This window comes from Neoarius graeffei, chromosome 10, assembly GCF_027579695.1.
Source record: "Neoarius graeffei isolate fNeoGra1 chromosome 10, fNeoGra1.pri, whole genome shotgun sequence".
NCBI classification, from domain to species: domain Eukaryota; kingdom Metazoa; phylum Chordata; class Actinopteri; order Siluriformes; family Ariidae; genus Neoarius; species Neoarius graeffei.
The window spans coordinates 41,476,116-41,495,664 of NC_083578.1; the positions used below are offsets into that span (position 1 = coordinate 41,476,116).

General features: G+C 40.9%; 2 protein-coding genes across 3 annotated transcripts in view; both read right to left on the reverse strand.

The window, feature by feature from the left end:
* pxnb (paxillin b) overlaps positions 1-19,549 on the reverse strand; it is a 202,400-nt gene that overhangs the window by 137,316 nt on the left and 45,535 nt on the right. Inside the window, exon 2 of the mRNA XM_060931790.1 lies at positions 635-866. Coding sequence (XP_060787773.1) covers positions 635-647 — 13 coding nt within the window. The 5' untranslated portion in view covers positions 648-866. The remainder of the gene's footprint in view (positions 1-634; positions 867-19,549) is intronic.
* Positions 2,685-19,549, reverse strand: part of ctu1 (cytosolic thiouridylase subunit 1 homolog (S. pombe)) — a 62,200-nt gene continuing 45,335 nt past the window's right edge. Inside the window, exons 3-4 of one of the 2 annotated variants that reach the window (XM_060931792.1) lie at positions 6,370-6,460; positions 2,685-3,355 (exon numbers count right to left, since the gene is read on the reverse strand). In XM_060931792.1, the coding sequence (XP_060787775.1) occupies positions 2,820-3,355; positions 6,370-6,460 (627 nt within the window). In that variant the 3' untranslated portion in view covers positions 2,685-2,819. The remainder of the gene's footprint in view (positions 3,356-6,369; positions 6,461-19,549) is intronic. The other variant, XM_060931793.1, reaches the window with a different exon arrangement.

Here is a 19,549-nt window from a genome sequence, read left to right on the forward strand (position 1 = left end):
GGTGTTGATAATTGTAGCCGCCGCTCTACTTGGACAAAATCTTTAATTTCACAGTATAATTTATGATCTATGGTCTAGGGCTGTTGCAGATAATTTTTCGAACATAAACACAGGGGAATACTGAGAGCATCGAAAATGTCGACTTGCTCTTCTGCGCAGAGGCTTCTGGGAAGGGTCAGCTGGCCCCTTTAAGAGGCAGAAAGGCAAACAAGGACAAGACACTAAGCAGTAATTCTAGCCAAACGTACTCTGTTAATATAAACTATTTATTTTTAAAGAAAACTTGTTCAGGGTGTATCTGAATACTTATATTTTTAAACGTTTCTTCGACCAGGCGTCAGACGTCCTGGCATTCCCAAACTTGTTAGCTAAACTAGCCAAACGAGTGGTAAAGCAAATATGCGTTTTTGCTATCAGAACAGTTAAACAAGAAAAAAAAAAACACTTAGTAATACGGCGAAGAGAGATTACCACACTGCTTAAAATAGCTAATTCACTTTAAATCTATTTACTGTTAGTTAACTACACACGAAGTAGCACATTCGCGCTTCCCATTCCACCCACACTTTTCCGCTAGGTTGTTTCCCCCACCCTACAGGAAACATAAAGGTATGGAGAAAGAAAACTATCTTACCTAAATCGTCCATGTTGCGTTAATTATTCGCTTGTTCGCGCCCACGTAGCTAAAAGACTGCAGCGAGCCGTAGCCTTTGTTTTTCTCTTTCTCCCCTAAAACAAGTTATCCTGAAGTTGTGTGGTTCCTCAAACACGCAGGTCTGTGAGTAGAGTCCGGCGCTGACATCAAAAAGGGGAACTTACTGAGCACGCGCGCCCTCTAGTGCACACGTGCACTTTCTAAGCCCAACCTGAAACACAGAACACAGATGGGTCGAACTTCATCCACAATCCACATGCTTTACTCAGCTTGCTACTTTTGTGTAGGACAATGCGTCTTCGCGGAGATCATCAAGCTGTGCTCATTCTAGCGGTGACTACTGTAAAGGTACACGATGCTTTATTTCCCCGAGTGGTTGGATTTATACTTTTAACTAGGGCTTAATAACTAACATGCTTAAAAGCACTCAAAACTGACCACAGAGCAGGGTGACTCAGGTGGGAATAAACTAATTGAAGCTATAGCTGTCTTGTCTATCTCGCTCATGTATTGGCTGTCAAGTACAGTATTATGGGTACTGTAAAGGAAAGTTTGTCTAAATATTTGCACCTAGGGACTCAGTTACCTGTAAATTAAATTCTACGAAACCCCATTAGTACAGAATTATTTCATGAATATAGTCCAGCTGTTACAATATTATGCTCATTATTCAAGTGTGTACACTATTCTGGCTGTGTGGCTATGTAAGTTCATTTTAAGACACCCAGGTAGCAAAATGTTTATTGAGTGCTTCGAGATCAGCGCGAACCCGGCGGCGGCCATATTGGAAGTCAAACGTCGCTGTGTCAGTGCATTGTTGTTGCTCAGCGAAGCAAAATGCCGAATACGTGTGTCATTGTTGGCTGTAGTAGCCGGGGGGAAAAGGGTGGCAAAAGCTTCCACAGACTCCCTAAAGTCCTGACAAACCAGGGAATTGCAGCACAGGAGAAAAGCGAGTGGAGGAGACGACAGTGGCTGGCTGCCATTAACCGATCAAATTTAGGACAACTAGACTGTATCCGGATTTGTTGTGATCACTTTGTGACAGGTAGGTTAAATTGTCTTGAATTTCATAGTTACTAAAATAAATGTGATACAAACTATTATCTTTTCTATGTACTTTCAGCAATTATTAATGGATATATTTGTCACATTAGGTAGCTTATGTCCACTGCAGTGCGTTGTTGCATCAAATGGCATTTAAGATCTAGGCCTAGTAATGTTTATGTACACATGCTGTTAGTACAAGTTACATACTAGGCCTACATTTTATTCACTGACTAAAATAATTGATAATTATGCGGCAACAAGCTGGGGTCAGCTTTCCATTCCTTCTTACTAACAGTGTATGGATCTACATTCCCAATTAAACGTACCTTCTAAGCATAACGCTCCCGTGCCTGCTTATCCAAACTTTCACAGTAGTGCTCCATCACTTCAGATGTCTAAATTCTTTAAAAAAATCAAAGCTTCTAAGCCCTCTAACGCGGAAACGAATCGGTGAATGTTTACTCTATGATGTGTACTCTATGAGCGCTCTGGAGCGAGTGACTTCCAAGATGGCCGCGCCGACCGCATGGTTACTATTTTTATCATCATCTCGGAGCCCTCTATTGCCCGGAAAAACAAACAAACAAAAAACCCTCACACAACCTAAACAAGACGTTTCAGCGTTCTTCCAAATATCAGCTGTAATAGTGTGACGGGTAGTAACTGACAAAAATACACACAAGGGAGTCACATGATCAGCAAGACATGAAATGTTAAACTACTTAAGCTGTTCTTGAACTGTGCTTTACAGAGGAAATGGTATTCCCACGGTCATACTGGGAAAAGTGGAATATTAGGGTGCATGTAAATGTACTGATTGACGCATGGGGAGTTACATAATATTTTGGTAATGTAACACACACAGCATAACTTCATGAAGGCATTACAGAACAAATTCTCTCACATTCGCAAATCCAAGCACATACCTCAAATCAATAACCTTTTGCAACATCTGTTTATCATGTAAAACACAAAGTAATTAAATGCAATAGTTTGGTTTATTGGAGAACACCAAAGAAAGTTCAACAACAAATTACTGCAAAACCAAAGGATAAAAATACAATTGGTCACACCCCCTGCCCCTATGTTATACATCACATGCAGAAACACCTCATTAAAAGTCCACTGCAGTTAGATTCTTTTCCTCCTGTTTTGTTAAAGCCTGCTGGGCCAAGATCTTGTCATGAAGCCGGTGGTGTTTACCTATCCCAAGTTTGGGCAGGCCTCGGTTAAGGCCCTCCAGCAACACACAGGACTTGCACAGTGCCTGGCTTGAGATATAACCACAGCGCGAGCATGTTCCTTGTACAGGCATCTTCACGCCTTCCTTTATGGAGAGGTTTTCACCCGAGTGGATGATGTCCATGATGGCACTAGGCCTGACTGCCTCAAGGTCTTTGAGGAAGGTACGTGCATGACCACGGTAAGCATTAGGCGAATATATACACTCAGTAGAGAAGTAGTCAAGCTTCTTGAAGTAGGCGTAGAGGACAATTTCTTTTTCATAGGCATATTTAAGAGGTTTGCAGCGTGGTATTGCTCCTTCACCATCACTGGCTGTGCTGATTGCTGTGCAGCGACGCAGACGAGCAATATCACCACGTAGCACATTCATCAGCACCGTCTCCGCCACATCATCCGCATTGTGACCTTCAAATATAAGAAGAGAGCCAATATGAATACTTTTTTTCATATTGCAAATTGCATACATCATGATGCATTAACTAGTGCTTAATTAGTCTTTAATTTTGTTATATTCTAATGCACAGTTTGTTTCGTTATGGGCAATTCTTCAGCAGAGAGGCCAAAATTACAAAATTAAGATTGAGCTGACAAGTTAAGGCAGTGATATTGCTAAAGTACAAAATTAAAAAAAAAAAAAAAAAAAAAAAAAATGCACTGAACCACATTTAAAAATCACCACCCCAATTACAGCAATGTTGCTTCAGAGAAATCACGGTTTGAATTTTAAGTAGTAATGAAAGTTCAGTTTTTTCTGACGCAATTCCATTAGAGTTTTCTTTCCTCATAAAAGATTGTGTTCAGAGTTAAACACAACCAATTTTTCTATGCTTTTTTTAGGGTCAAAAGATACCCCATGCAGTGTTAAAATACAAATAAAAATACAAATTTTGACTTGACATTATCTTGAGTACTGCAACTTAAAAAGTTACCACATTTTGCTGTGAATGTAATTCCGTGAGTGAAAAACTAACCTTATACACTGTTAGACATCTGAATGGATTGTGCAGTGTAATTATTTTCAGTTGTATAAGATTTTAATTAATTGCAATTTGAGACAATGCTCATTTTTGATCCATTACAAATGAATCACATCAAGATACCACCATATCTTATCGAATTTGAATGTTGTGCATCATTACACCCCATTAAAGTGCGTCATAATACTCCCGACAGTGAAAAATTAAAATGAAAAACTTTTTAAAAAATGCATTTCAGTTTCTGAATGTAAACAAACAGAAATATCCACCATTAATGATATTCAGTGGCATCTAAGATTTGTTTTATTATGAAATTGAGTTCATATTTTTGGTTGAAACCCATGACTGTATTTGCAGTTTTGAAGCATCTTTTGGTCAGCTTGAAAGTCACCATCTTGACTGAGTTTGCACAGCAGGTGAAAATTGAAGCTAGAGACGGCACAGTAGAGACTTTAGATCCAGAGCATGTATTGTAGACCAGCATACAGACAAGCATAAAAACTTAAAAGGTCATAGGCAACAGTTTTCAATTTATGCACATTTTAAACTTTACAGTTGTGTTCAAAATTATTCAACCCCCAGTGCTGTAAAGGGTTTTAGGGAATTCAGTATACATTTGTAATTGTGTTCATAATGACATCTTACAAGGACTTGTTAAAGAACCAAATGCAACTAAAATGACATCAATTGCTTTTGTAATAAAGTATTAAATGGCCTTTTTGTGATTTCTTCATTGACACAATTATTCAACCCCTTTAAGACTACCACTCTTAAGAACAGAGGTTCATTCAAGTGTTTTCAATCAGGTATTGAAAACCTGTGGATGTCATCAATCAAGCATAATAAGCACCAATTAGGCAGATTTAAAAGGACTGTGATACTCAGCTCCTTCTAGACACTTACTGGTGTGTTGACAAACATGGTGAAGGCAAGAGAATGGTCCCAGAAGACAAGAGAAGTTGTTATTTCTCTTCACAAGAATGGCAATGGATATAAGAAGATTTCCAAAATGTTAAACATTCCAAGAGATACTATTGGAAGCATCATCTGTAAATTCAAGGCAAAGGGCACAGTGGAAACGCTACCTGGTCGTGGCAGAAAGAAGATCCTGACGGCGACTGCTGTGCGCTACCTGAAGCGCCAGGTGGATAAAAATCCCCGTGTGACTGGTGAGGAACTGAAAAAAGATCTGTCAGATGTGGGCATTGAGGTTTCAGCACAGACAATAAGGCACACACTGCGTAATGACAGCCTCTATGCCAGAACTCCCAGGCGCACCCCCTTGCTGACTCCAAAGAATAAGAAAAGTTGACTGCAGTATGCCAAAAGTCATGTGGACAAGCCACAAAAGTTTTGGGAAAGTGTTCTGTGGACTGATGAAACTAAATTAGAACTGTTTGGGCCCATGGACCAGCGCTATGTTTGGAGGAGGAAGAACCAGGCCTATGAAGAAAAGAACACCTTGCCTACTGTGAAGCATGGGGGGGGGTCAATTATGCTTTGGGGCTGTTTTGCTTCTAATGGTACAGGGAAGCTTCATCGTGTGCAGGGTATCATGAATTCTCTTCAGTACCAGGGAATCTTGGACGAAAATGTGATGGAGTCTGTCACAAACCTGCGGCTTGGGAGACATTGGACCTTTCAACAGGACAATGATCCTAAGCACACAACCAAGTCCACTAGAGCATGGTTGAAGATGAAGGGCTGGAACATTCTGGAGTGGCCATCGCAGTCACCGACTTAAATCCGATTGAGAACCTCTGGTGGGACCTAAAGAAGGCAGTTGCAGCGCGCAAGCCTAAGAATGTGACTGAACTGGAGGCTTTTGCCCATGAAGAATGGGCTAAGATACCCGTTGGTCACTGCAAGACACTTGTCAAGCTACGCTTCATGCTTGAAAGATGTTATAACTGGACAAGGATGTTGTACTAAGTACTAAGAATGTATGTCACTTGGGGGTTGAATAAAACTGATAATGATGTGAGCACAGAAAAGACATTTGTGGTCATTTTATTATAAATGTTATGTTATATTTGTCTAATTTACAAGTGCCTCTTTAATTGTAAATAAGATGACTGAAATGATCAAAATCAATGTCAAACTGGCCAAAACACTTAATTTCAGTGGGGGTTGAATAATTGTGAACACAACTGTATATGTTAAAAAACCCTCTAATTTTCTTCTGGTCCCAAGAAGCATCATTAATAAGTAATAATTAAAATAAGTTGGTGCGGATCACGGCGAATTTCTGTTCGGCTATTTTGGTGACCAATCGGCACGTGACGTCATTCAAGACAAACGAACCGCTCGAGTTGAGTGCACTCAAGTCTTGCCGTTTGGCTTGAGTGCAGACGTGCGTTCAGGAATTTCCAAAGAAAAACCCTGCCTTATTGTTGTGCAGTGAACTGTAACAACGGGAACGGTTCAGGAAGAAGTTTTTACCTTTTTCCGAGAGAGGAGAAGAGGTGGAGAGAGAGGATTGTTTTTTTCCCCCGAAAGAGGAGACAAGGTGAAGCCAGTGGGTTGTTTTTTTCTGGAAGAGGAGACAAGGTGGAGAGAGTGGATTGTGCGCGTGAAACAAAATCAAGCAGTCAAAGAAGAAATGGACCAGCAACGCTCAAGCAAAAAGGAGAAGGTTGAAGGTAAACATTTTTACTTTTTCTTGCAATTGACAAGTCAAGAATCCTGAGGGATCCTGTACAATCATTGTGGAAATGAGACAAAGGGATATTTCCTCGCTTAGAGTAGGCTATAAATAGTATAATGCCACGGATGGCAGGCTAAATGTGGCCTACCGGCACACTGTCAAGTAATCGTTACCTATATCCACTCGGGAGGGCGGTTTAATTATTCTTCAAAAGGACTCTTATTCAGTATTACGACAAAAGTAGGAATTTATCATAACTACCAGGATAAATCGTTTGGGCACAAGTCTTGTTGATGTCTGGGGTCACCGCGATCAGAGTCGGCTGAGTCGCTGTCCGATTCAGAGGCCACACGGTCAAACCAGTGAGCCACATTCACCGATTGCTTCGCAACGGCCATAGGTTCATACATATATGGTTTCACCTCTCGATATTCAATTTGGAGACGTCCTGCTTCAAGATCACTATCGCTTTCAAACATTTTACACAACCTCTCACGACCAAAGTCCGTACACGTGTGCTCAGTTCGCAGGTAAACACGGAACTGCTCCTGGTTTGTTTGGCTTGAATGACATCACGACGACTGTCCCCTGGCGGTGAAAGTGCACATAAGTGAGCTGTAAACAAACCTTCGGAAATTGGGCAAAACAGTATATTTTAACCGTTTTATTCAATTTTAGGGTGCATATTAGACACTAGGAAGACTGAATTCGCTTTTTGGGTCGTTCTTCTAGACAATAAAAGTTGATATTCTACGTTTCACCTCCGACCATTGCCTATGACCTTTAAGATGACACATCAACAAAGCTAGCTCAAAGTGCCAAGTACAGCATTATTAATTAATATGCAAAACTAAACTGTAGTCAGAATTTTTGCAAGCATATTGGTTTTACTGTTGTCAGGAAAAGATGTTAGAGTTTTGAGACATGACTGACAGAGCTAACATTTATTACCTGGCTGATGTTAGCTAATCCATAATACTAATCAAACTAATGCAAGTAGTACAAGTAGATAATGTACTGTATCAACTAGGCAAACAGCAGGCAAAACATTCAACATAATACACTCACCAAGTACTTTATTAAGATTATTATACTAATACTGGGTAGGGCCTCCCTTTGCTCTCAAAACAGTCAATTCTTTGTGGTATGGTTTCCACAAGATTTTGTAAACATTCCTTTGAGATTTTGGTTCATGTTGACATGATTGTTTCATGGAATTCCTGCAGATTTTCAGGTGCACCATCATGCTGTGAAACTTCCATTCTACCACATGCCAAAGGTATTCTATTATATTCAGATGCGGTGACTGGGAAGGCCACTGAGCTCATTGTTCCATTCATGAAACCAGTTTGAGAAGACTTGCTTTGTGACATGGTTTACAATCATACTGGAAGTAGCCACTAGATGATGAGTAAATTGTGGTCATGAAGGGATGCACATGTTCAGCAACTATACTCAAACAGATTGATGAAACAGGCTGTTCAGATGCTGTCACACCCCCTACTCTAATGCATTCACGCATGTTTATTGACTGTTGAATGGCTGGCTGTCCTCATGCCCATTACCTTCTGGCTCTCCCTTTTGCTGTCATAGCTAATCCTGCTGGAGTCCCTGCTTGTACTCATCACATGTACATTGCCCTTAACCAATCACATGACAATTAATATACCTAAAAATCTGTGTTTTTCTCCCTCTCTCTCTATTCAGCTACACAGGCTACTCTTGAGATACCAGTGGTCCTGACCCCTTCTGCTGTTTGGACCTGCCAGATCCATCTTGAAGTCTTACTTCTTGTTGGAGTTTATCATCACTTGGAAACCTACAATTGCCATGATCCCTGTAGAGGTGCAATTGCCATGAACAGTTTTGCATTCAAGTCTCCATCAGTGAACAAAATAAGACTTCATGTTAATACTATAATGAATTTCTTGGTTGATCTTTGACTGCAAAGCACACAGTTATAGAAGTGACTTGCCGTTGATCACACAATCCAGATAAGGATGGGTCCCCTTTTGAGTCTGGTTCCTCTCAAGGTTTCCTCCTCATGCCGCCATAGAGTTTTTCCTTGCCACAGTCTTAATGAGCCTAGCTTGCTCATTAAGGATAAATTTATACATTTCAGCAAGGTTGCTTTGTGATGGTGTCCACTGTTAAAAGTACTATACAAAAAGTTTAATTTAAAATCAATCAAGCAATGATTGGTATTAATGGGCCCAAATTGTGCCGGGGGGGAGAAGAAAAACATCCCACACCCATGCCCCACACTATTACACCATCTCCGCCTGCTGGCACAAGGCAGGTTAGATCCATGGATTCATGCTGTTGGCACCAAATTCTGACCCCATCATCTCTGTGCTTCAGCAGAAATCAAGATTCATCAGACCAGGTTATGTTTTTCCAGCTTTCAGCTGTCCAGTTTTGGAGAGTCTGTGTGCACTGCAGCCTTAGCTTTCTGTTCTTGGCTGACAGAAGTGGAACTTGACAGTATTCTTGTAGCCCAGCCACCTCAACGTTTGACGTGTTCTGCAGTCCAAGATGCTTTTCTGTGTGCTACAACTGTAGAGTGGTTATCTGAATTACTGTAGCCTTAGCGTCAGCTCAAACCCATCTGGCCATTCTCCGCTGACTTCTCTCATCACCAAGGCATTTCCCTCTGGAGAACTGCCATGCACTGAATGTTTTTCTTGCTTATACTATTCTGAGCAAACTCGAGAGACTGAGGTGTGTGAAAATTCTAGGAGATCAGCAGATATAGGGGCCTTTCAGATGACATCATTATAACTGCAGATTTGTTTATGTGGCCATATTGCCAGGCAAGCTTTGTGATTGACAATGGCTGGCACAAGTGTACACAAGTGATTGTAAGCTCAATTCAGTAAGCATCTACAGATAAACTAGTAGAAGTTACATCTAAAAGAACAAATGCCAGAGACCTTCAAATGAACAAATGCCAAGAATGCTTCATAACCACTGTGCATTCTGAGAGAGGACACAGAGGTGGTGGAGGACTACAAGTACCTGGGTGTTACCATCAACAACAGACTGGACTGGAAATCCCACATAGAAGCTGTATACAAGAAGGGGACAAGCAGACTCTACTTCCTGAGGAAGCTGAGCTCCTTCAACGTGTGCAGCAAGATACTGGAGATCTTTCATCAGTCTGTTGTGGCCAGTATGTTTTTCTTTGTGGTGGTTTGTTGGGGAAGGAACATTGGAGCCAATGACGCCAACAGACTCAAACTGATAAGTACATTGTATAGTCTGCTTGTTCTTGGGATAACTTGCTGCTGTAAAAATAATTTCCCAGCTTGGGATCAATAAAGTAACTTAGTAAAAAAAAAAAAAAATCAATCAATCTGACCTGTAGTGGAGATAAGCCTGGTTTAACTTTATCACTTCCTGTCGAACCCGAAAAAACGGCGAACTGCAGTTAAACAGGAAGGTTGGATGCCAACAAAGCATTCCCGTGTGTGTATATGGAGAACATTTTATATCAGGTTAGTATGAAACCTCTGTGCACCTCTTATTTCTCCTAACACTTTCTAGCTCAAGGCCATTGTTATAAAAATCCCATAGATCTAGCCTAGGTGTACTCAAGTTAACGTTCAACAAGTCCATAAGTTGGTGTAACATGAGCAGAACTTTGGTCCAGATAGTAAAGCTCCATGGTCTGGCACTACTCAGTACAATCTACTGGTACATACCCAAACGTGTCATACTTAGCAGCTTTACTGCGCTATAAAAATACATGCCAAATGTATGAACGTTAAAATGTATATCTGGATGTGGTCTTTGGACACAATACATTTTATTAGACCTAATGCTTGGCTTGACTAGCAGCATGTTTGTTACGTACTGATAACGTAGACTCGGCTAAACACCATAAAATATGCTAGATCTAGGCTCTGGCTTGTTCATTACAATTAGCAGTCCACATTTGAGCTTACCTTTGTCATAAGGTATTTTTCTTTATCCGGAATTTCCCATAACATTCCAGCATGCATGAAACCTGCCTCACAGTATTTGTAGGCATCTCTGGTGTATTTAGAAGTCCCAAATACTAAGTAGTTCAGAACGTCGCGGTATCCCAAATCCGCTAGCTGGTTTGCCGAACACTTTTCAAGTGAAATAAATACATTTGTGGGTAAATTACATGGATCTGCATGTTTCAGCTTCTCAGTGTAACACAATCTTCTGGTATAATATACATTTTTAATCGCTCCAGAGAGATTGTACTGACTGCAGTCTTCTTGATTTTCTTTATTAACCCCCTGGGGTCAAGAGCTTCACCGGCAAAGCTCGGCAGGTTTAGAATGAGGTGGTCATGTATTTAGATTAACATCTTTGAGTTATCATCATACAAGCATGATAAACATGAACAGAAACTTTATACTTTCCTATGTGCTCACTGCTAAATAATATTTAACTACCTAAATTTGATGAAACATAAAACTTGTCACCTTACTCAGTCACACCCAATTCAGAGCACTGAGTGCTCACTTATGCATTCATAAAATAATATTCACATAACGGCATGATCACTTTCACTCTTTTGGTTTTGATTGGTTTCTCTTTCGTGGTGGGAACGCCCACCGTAAACAGGATAAAATGTGTCAGCCATAGTTTAGGCTAGCTGTTTGGAAGTAAAACTTGTTGCGAGATGGCACGGCAATTTGATGCTCAGGAGGCGCTTCAGATGATTCAGAACAGCAATTCAATTCAAGCTTGAGAACTGTGACTCAATCCAGCCAAAGATCAACTAGAGCAAGTGTAAATATTTATATTTTTTATGAGCATATCAGTTGATATGCATGTGCTGTAGTGCATAATCTTTGCGTGCTTGAGTAGCTACATAAAATGCGTTTGCCCTCTTCTTTTCTTGCCACTCTAATGATTTTGGCATGCTCTGATGTCGATTTCAACAAATCTAAGCAGTATTTGTCATATGACTTTGTATTCAGCACATTCAGCTACAATAATACGTATCTATGTAGTATCTATATCATGATTATACTTAAAAAAAAAAAAAAACAGGTAAAAGATGTTGTAAAAGGCAGTTTTAGAACTGTGTTGGAATGTGTGGAAAAAAAACAAACCATTCCCTTGCCCATTGTGACGAACTGTTTTGATCATTTGACCTGATGGGATTAAGGTGGGGTTTACATTAGACCGTATCAGCGGATCATCAGATTAACGTTTTTAAAACGATTCGCGTGCACACAGCAACGCCAATACACGATTCGCGTACACACAGCAACGCCAATACACGGATACGCTCGGCTCCGCAGGCATCCTGCGCTCCAAATCACTCCGCCCTGAACAGCGAGTGCCCTCTGGAGGGTGTGCACTCCGGCCCTGCGCAGCTCACAGAGCGCGCGAGTAGTGATTCGGGACTGAGCCGCTGTGTGTGTGATCCCAGTGCATATCGGGCATGCGTGTCACTTACCACTTGCAAGTGGAAGGATGGCAAGCCTAAAGACAATCATAACTACACAATGGGCAGTATTTGCATCAGTATTTGCAGTATTTTCATACTTTTATACTCTTTAATGAAAGGTGATACAAGGCGGAAGTCCGCGCCGTTTTTCAGCAGTCGCGTCACATGACCAACACCAGCGAATCAGGAAGGTGGATGTCACAGTGACGTTGTCCAGTGACATTGTCCAATGACGACGCCAGCTAGAGCTCAGCACAGCGTATCCGCGTATTCTCAATGTTTACATAGCACCGGACCAGACACGATCTGGATTGAATACGTGGACCCTGGCGGATTCCCGTTTCCCGGCGTTTTAATGTAAACGAACAGTGCATCCGCGAAGAAAACGAGACAGATACGGTCTAATGTAAACTTGGCCTAAGAGATGGCAGTGGGAGGGGTATTCACTCCTCACTGAATACCCCACCCACTGCCAACTCTTAATCCCAAAACAATAGGACATAACTTTTATGATGGCCAGTTAATTGTCCAATCAATGGAGCAGATTTAAGTTTTTCTGCTTAATACATACAATGCTTTACTTTTGTGTTTAATACAATGCATTCCCCAAAGGAAAATATTGCTTCTTACAACAGTCACGTCTTTGTCTTTCAGAAACAAGTCAGCTCTTACAATGAGCTCAATCTCTTTTTCCTTTCTCTTTTTCTCCTAAAGGGGTTTTAATTCAGGAATTCAGTAAGATCTGGCTAATGTCTCATAACATTACTTCTTAATTTAAACTCTGAAGAAATAGTCTATTGTCAAAGCCCAATTAAGTTCAGCTTAAGCTCTTATCCTTCTGCTATTCTTTTGCTCCAAAAGGGATTTTATGAGAAACAGATCAGAATTCAGTAAGATCTTATTTATTACTGTGAGATAAAGACAAGACTGTTGTAAGCAGTAATATTTCCTCTGGATCATTCCATACTATGCGCTTGTCTTTTTGTTGGTGCAGTTGTGAGCAATTAAATCTTAGTTAAATGAGTGAAATGGATCACCTGGACTGATTTCCTAACATGCCATTTGAATGTAGAAAGGCTTGGACCTTTGTCTTAAAACAATACAATGCACTGGTAGTTATGTAGTTACAAAATACAACATGTATACTGTAAGAACTTAGAGCTGGGCGATAAATCGATTAATTCGAATTTACAGTTAAGGACGATGTGTTTTTATGAAAATCAGTTTTCTCTCAGTTTTAACTTCTGCCACCAACACTCCCCTCTGCGCATGTGCAGAACGGATCGGGCAGCAGAACGGATCGGGCAGCAGGGACTGATCGGGCACTGACACTATAGCCCTCCTCCTGCCCGCTTGCCATAGACACACAAACAATACGGCAGCGATTGGGGAAAAGCCACAACTTGTGCCCAAGAAAGGAGCAACTTTCTCCATGATCTGGAATTGGTTTGGTTTTGCGGCGTCAGACGCAGACCAAACAAGTCCTCGTTGTAAGGTGTGTTTGAAAACGGCTCCTTCCAAAGGAAACAGCACGACGAATTTATTCCAACACCTTAAATAGAAGCATGCAGCGGAGTGGGAGAAGTGCTGCTCCCAGCGGAATGAAAACAGCCACAGCACTAGCACACCATCCAAAGTAAAGCAAGCAACCGTCCCTGACACATTTTCAAACTGTATGCCTTATGATAAGAATAGGGCACGGTGGAAGGCAATCACAGATGCTATCGCGATGTTCTCATCTACAAGCTTGTTTTTTGGCTTCTTTTTGGTTTCTGGTTGCACTTTAACCCCAAAGGGGAAATTTAAGTGAAAACAAAAAGGTAAAACTTGTTTTGAGGGGCGGCATGGTGGTGTAGTGGTTAGCGCTGTTGCCTCACAGCAAGAAGGTCCGGGTTCGAGCCCCGTGGCTGACGAGGGCCTTTCTGTGTGGAGTTTGCATGTTCTCCCCGTGGGTTTCCTCCGGGTGCTCCGGTTTCCCCCACAGTCCAAGGACATGCAGGTTAGGTTAACTGGTGACTCTAAATTGACCGTAGGTGTGAGTGTGAATGGTTGTCTGTGTCTGTGTCAGCCCTGTGATGACCTGGCGACTTGTCCAGGGTGTACCCCGCCTTTCGCCCGTAGTCAGCTGGGATAGGCTCCAGCTTGCCTGCGACCCTGTAGAACAGGATAAAGCGGCTAGAGATGAGATGAGAATGAGAACTTGTTTTGAACCATTTCTTTGTCATCTGTAGTTTGATTTTTAGTGGTGGTGGATTGATTAAAATCGAAAATCGGATTTTTTTGTGAAAAAAAAAAAATCGAAGATTTTTTTTAGGCCATATCGCCAGCTCTATAAGAACTTATGTTGTACTTTACTGTATCTGTTAATGTGATTACTCATATTTCAAGCTGTATTTCTCAGGCCCCTCAAGTGGGATACTTTTCATAAACTGGCCCTCATTATGAACTAACTGAACAGCCCTGGTCTAGAACTTCCGGTGGAACGGTAGAGCAGCATGGATGCGTAAATCAGGAGCTCCCACATGCCAACGTAATAAGTGCCAATAAAACTCGAGATACAAATACCAACAAATTTTGAATATGAGCAGATAGTTAACAAAAATTAAGAACAAAAAGAACCTGGACACCCAAGGTAAAGTAGTACCGACTAACAAGAGCAAGCTAATACCGGAAGCTAGCATGGCCTCATTTCAAAGCAGCCTGGATGGCATTAGTAAACAAATTCAAGCCCTGCAAAGCAAACTGAAAATAGACCTGAAAACATTCAAAGACAATCATGGCTCAAATGAAAAACAGACTGACAGAATTCAAAGAATACATTGATCAGAAGTTTGCCAAAATAACTAGATATCGGAGAGCAAGACGAGAAGATAGGAGCTGCTCTGATGTGCACAGAAGAAATCGAGTCCTGGAGCCACGAAGCAAACTGTGTATTGCAGGAAATAATGAAAGAGCAAAAACAATAATGGATAAACTAAACAATTTGGAATCAAGGTCTATATGGAACAATTTACAGATTTATGGCATACAGGAGGAGGCAGTCAAAGAGCGACTTGGTTGCACAGTTTATGGATAAATAACTCCATCAAGAATTCTCTATAAACTCCGACCTGCAGATTCAATGCACACATTGAGCCTTAGCTCCCAAGCCTGGTCAACCTCTCAGATTTATTGTCCTCAATTTCCAGCAGTTCACTGTGAAGGAGAGGATATTGAAAAAAAAGTGTGGGAGAAGAAAACAGTCACCCTTGGTGGAAACAGGATATATTTTGACCACGATTACTCTGAGAGGATGATGCAACAACATAACGCAAACTCCAATATTAAGAAGATCTTAGAGAGCGAGAAGGCATCCGCTTTCAGACACCTCAACAAGATGTACATCCACTGGGCCAGCAGTGTGAAAACTTAGGGCAGTGCAGAAGAAGCAGCCAGCGACCTACGGGAGTGAGGGTATGATGTGGATAACGCGGGGATCAACACTGAAGAAACCACACTCATCGAAAGGCTTCGGTCAACCGGGACCAGGACCGCGACGTGGAAACACGCCAGGAGAGATCATGCAGGGGAGGCCAGCAGACGTGCACGAGAACGAATTCAGCTTAGGGGAAACAACGCAGGATGAGTACTTACATCAATTCCAGTTAAATGACCATGAGAATGACATAACTTGCTAGATGAAGGTAAAGTTTAGCAGAATATACACTTTGCTTTTGAGGATTATAGATAAATGGACTGTTGGCTTAAGAGGGACTAAAACACTGCTGCAAGAACTAATGAGTATAATAATCCTTCATGGGTTAAACCTCATATTACTGGATGGGGGCCCTTTCTTTAAGTGAGGCTTTTCTCCTCAAAACAAAGAGAGTCAACATCAGAGGAGGGTTGATGACACCTCTTTATGAAGCTCACTTTTTGTTTATAGTTAAAATATGTTCTCGACTGTTTTTGGAAATGTTACTTGTTCTTGAATGTTCAACTGAAAGTCTGTGTGGGAGTCATCACAAAGTTAACATAACTAAGATGGGTTATGGACAACAAACAAGAAGAAATTACATTTCTGTCTTGACATGTAAATGGCTTAGGAAACCCAGTCAAAAGAGCCAAGATCATGACCAAACTTAAAAAGGAAAAGACGCATAAACTTCCTACAAGAAACTCATTTATCAAAAGCAAAACATGAGAAAAAGATTTGGATTCAAAAACGCCTTTTATAGCTTACATTCCAATGCTCAGAAAAGAGGGAGTAGCAATACTATGTCTAATGTAATCAAATTTGAGTACCAAAAAGAAATTGAAAAAAAGATAGAGGGTAGCTATATTATTATAAAGGGGGTAATTGGTCAAACAAGGACAAATGTTGGTGAATATATGCGCCACCTGAGAGCAATAAGGAATTCTTCAAATCTCTATGATACTATCGCAGTAGAAGCAGAAGGCATATGCAGGGGAGATCTTAATGTGATCATGGACTATGATTGGATACAACTAGCTTCTAAAGAAATCCATCACAAAATTGGTGAAGAATGCATAGAAGGATATGGGCGTTTCTGATGCGTGGCGAGAAATCTATCCTCTGCGGAGGGACTTTAGTCGTTCAACAACACACATTGTTTACTCCAGAACTGACTACTTTTTTATGCAGAAAGAGAACAGAGATAAAATACAAGAATGATGGATCAGAGTGGCAGATGTGTCTGATCATAGTGCCATCTATTTGAAAATTCACCTGGATTGTAGATGGAAAGATACTATGACTGAATGTAGGGATATTAAACAACAAGGTCAGTTGTTGAGCAAATTGGGGCAGACATACAGACTTATTTAGAAGAAAACAAGAATGGTGAAACAGACCCAGCTATATTATGGGATCCTTTAAAAGCAGTTATACAAGGAAAATTGATTGCAATTACAAGTAACTGCAAAAAAGGAGAGTAAAATGATAAGACTCATATAGCTGAATTGAGACATTTGGAACAGAAACAAAGGAAAATTTGATAAAAAAAAAAAACAACAAACAATGAATGAACGAGGTGAGAAAGGAAATTAATAACTTACTCCAACATGAAACAGAAACAAAAGTGAGATATTTAAAACAAATTTATTATGAATCAGGCCTCAAAGCAACAAAATTGTTGGCAAGACAATTACGGAAACAACAGGCAGAAATTACACTCAATAAAATACACGATCCTAAAACAAACCAGCTGAACCCTTTGGTGTCAAAAGCTTCACCAGCGAAGCTCGACAGGTTTAGAATGAGTAGGTCATGTATTTAGTAGAGATGAAAGTGGAGCAAAGAAAAAAAAAAAACCCTGAATTTTTGAAAGTCAAACTAAGATGGGGGGCACAACGTCCCCCGAAAATATTTTAATAACATAACACGCAAAACCCTGCATTCTAGTGCATTTTAGTACTTATTTTCACTAAAACAAGTTATAACTTTTAAGCCTTTTTCTTTCATGTACATTAATGATTAACATGTCAAAAATATCAAATTTAATTCCCCTAGTTAATGAGTAATTTTCAGGAGTGCATTTAGAAAGCACAGTGATTTTCCTGGCTACACGGTTCATTACTTTGAAAATAAAAAAATCAGACAGATGAAGGTAAACTCAGCAAAACCCCAAAACAGTACTGTTAAAAAGTAAAGGTCTGTTAGAGTTTCTAAAGCTTTCAGGTTTCAATGTTGGGGACATTGAGCCTCGTTTATCAATCTTTTAGTAGAGTTGTGCGTTTTGTGAACTAAAAGTTTCCAATTCACATTTATGCGAGTTGAAGCCAATTGTTTACATTAGTTCGTATTGTCTGTAAATTTAAAAACACACCAATGAATACCAAATTTCTCATATAAATCAAGGGCGTAGGGTGTGTGTGTGTGTGTGTCACATACTGACTGGCAGCCTGAGTACATTATGTAACAAAAAATAATTACCATTGCTAGTTTTAGGTACCTTAGAAACCGGCTCTTCCATTATTGCTGTTTCTTCCATGTTTTCTTGATGTTGTGTTCTAGAAACGGCACTAAAACTTAGCTTCGAAACCACAAAATGCAACTTTGATGGAAAAAAATAATAAATTGCTTACCTCTCTTCACGTCAAAAGAAGGAGGAAAGTTTTGCTTGTTTTGACATGGCGAATTATTAACACGAGAAAATACTCGTAATTCGCAACTAAAAAGACTGCAGCTACACTGGCAGCTTGAACATGCTTTCTAGTGCGAGCAATTTTTCCAGCATTAAAAGCATTTTCCTCAAAATAGTTAATTTTGCTCCAACCCTCTATTTTGAGTTTAGAGAGTAAAATTTGGAGTTGCAGTGGGAGCAAAGTTAGAGTAATTGCGTAACAGAATGACAGAGATGGTTGTGGCTCTGAACTGAGTAAAATAGTACAAGAGTTAATTTCAAGACACACTGAATAGAGTCAAATACCAAAATAAAGTCAGTCAAATACCAGATAAACGAAGCTGTTGTAAAATGCAGTTTTAGAACTGTGTTGGAATGTGTGAAAAAACATTGCCTTACGTTGTGACTTGATCTGATGGGATTAAGAGTTAATATGATGGGATTAAGAGATGGCAGTGGGAGGGGTTTTCCCCTCTTCTCATCGAAATGAACTTTTTTTTTTTCAACTTCTCATTGAATACCCCTCCCACTGCCAACCCTTTATCCCAAAACAATAGGACATAAATTTTTTGATTGCCAGTTAACTGTCCAAATCAATGGAGCAGATTTAAATTTGTGCTTGATACATTCCTCAGACTGAACAGAATCACCTCCAGTGACCAAAACGGTTCGTCACAATGGGTAAGGTCATGTTTTTCCCCTCACACATTCCAACACAGTTCTAAAACGAGGGTTATGTATATAACCGCGGTTCTATGAGTTTCGGATGACCGCCAGAGGCGGTGCTTTCAGCACATGGATATCCATCACACGAACGTGCAGGTCGAGTAATAGTAACAACAAAGTCACGTGTGACCTGGGTGACGTCACCCCGTAACCCCGGCATAAAAGACCGGTAAACCCAGGAAGTGACCTCTTGGCAAATCTTCTCGTGTACACTCCGAGTGACTGCCAAGCTCTGGCGGTCATCCGAAACTCATAGAACCGCGGTTATATACATAACCCTCGTTCTATTTCGTTTCTCCTGACCGCCAGAGGCGGTGCTTTCAGCACATGGATGACTAATACCAACCAGGTCATGAGGAGTGCTTACCCGTACTCAGTGCTGCTGCGACGGGCCTGGAATGACAGCCGTCGCTACAGAATTATGTGGGACGACATTAAGACGGTAAAACCTGGTGAAGGTGCAGCTGGAAGCCCAGGAGGCTGCGCTGCATATGTCTGAAAGGGGCACGCCCTTCAGCGATGCCCATGAGGCCACCACGCCCCGTGCAGAGTGCGCCCTGACAGCCGGAGGAATCGGGGAGCCACTGTGCCTGTAGGCATGTAATATGGCCTCGACTATCCACTTGGATAGCCTCTGCTTAGAGAGCGCCAGACCCCTCCTCGGCCCTGTGTGGCACAGAAACAGGG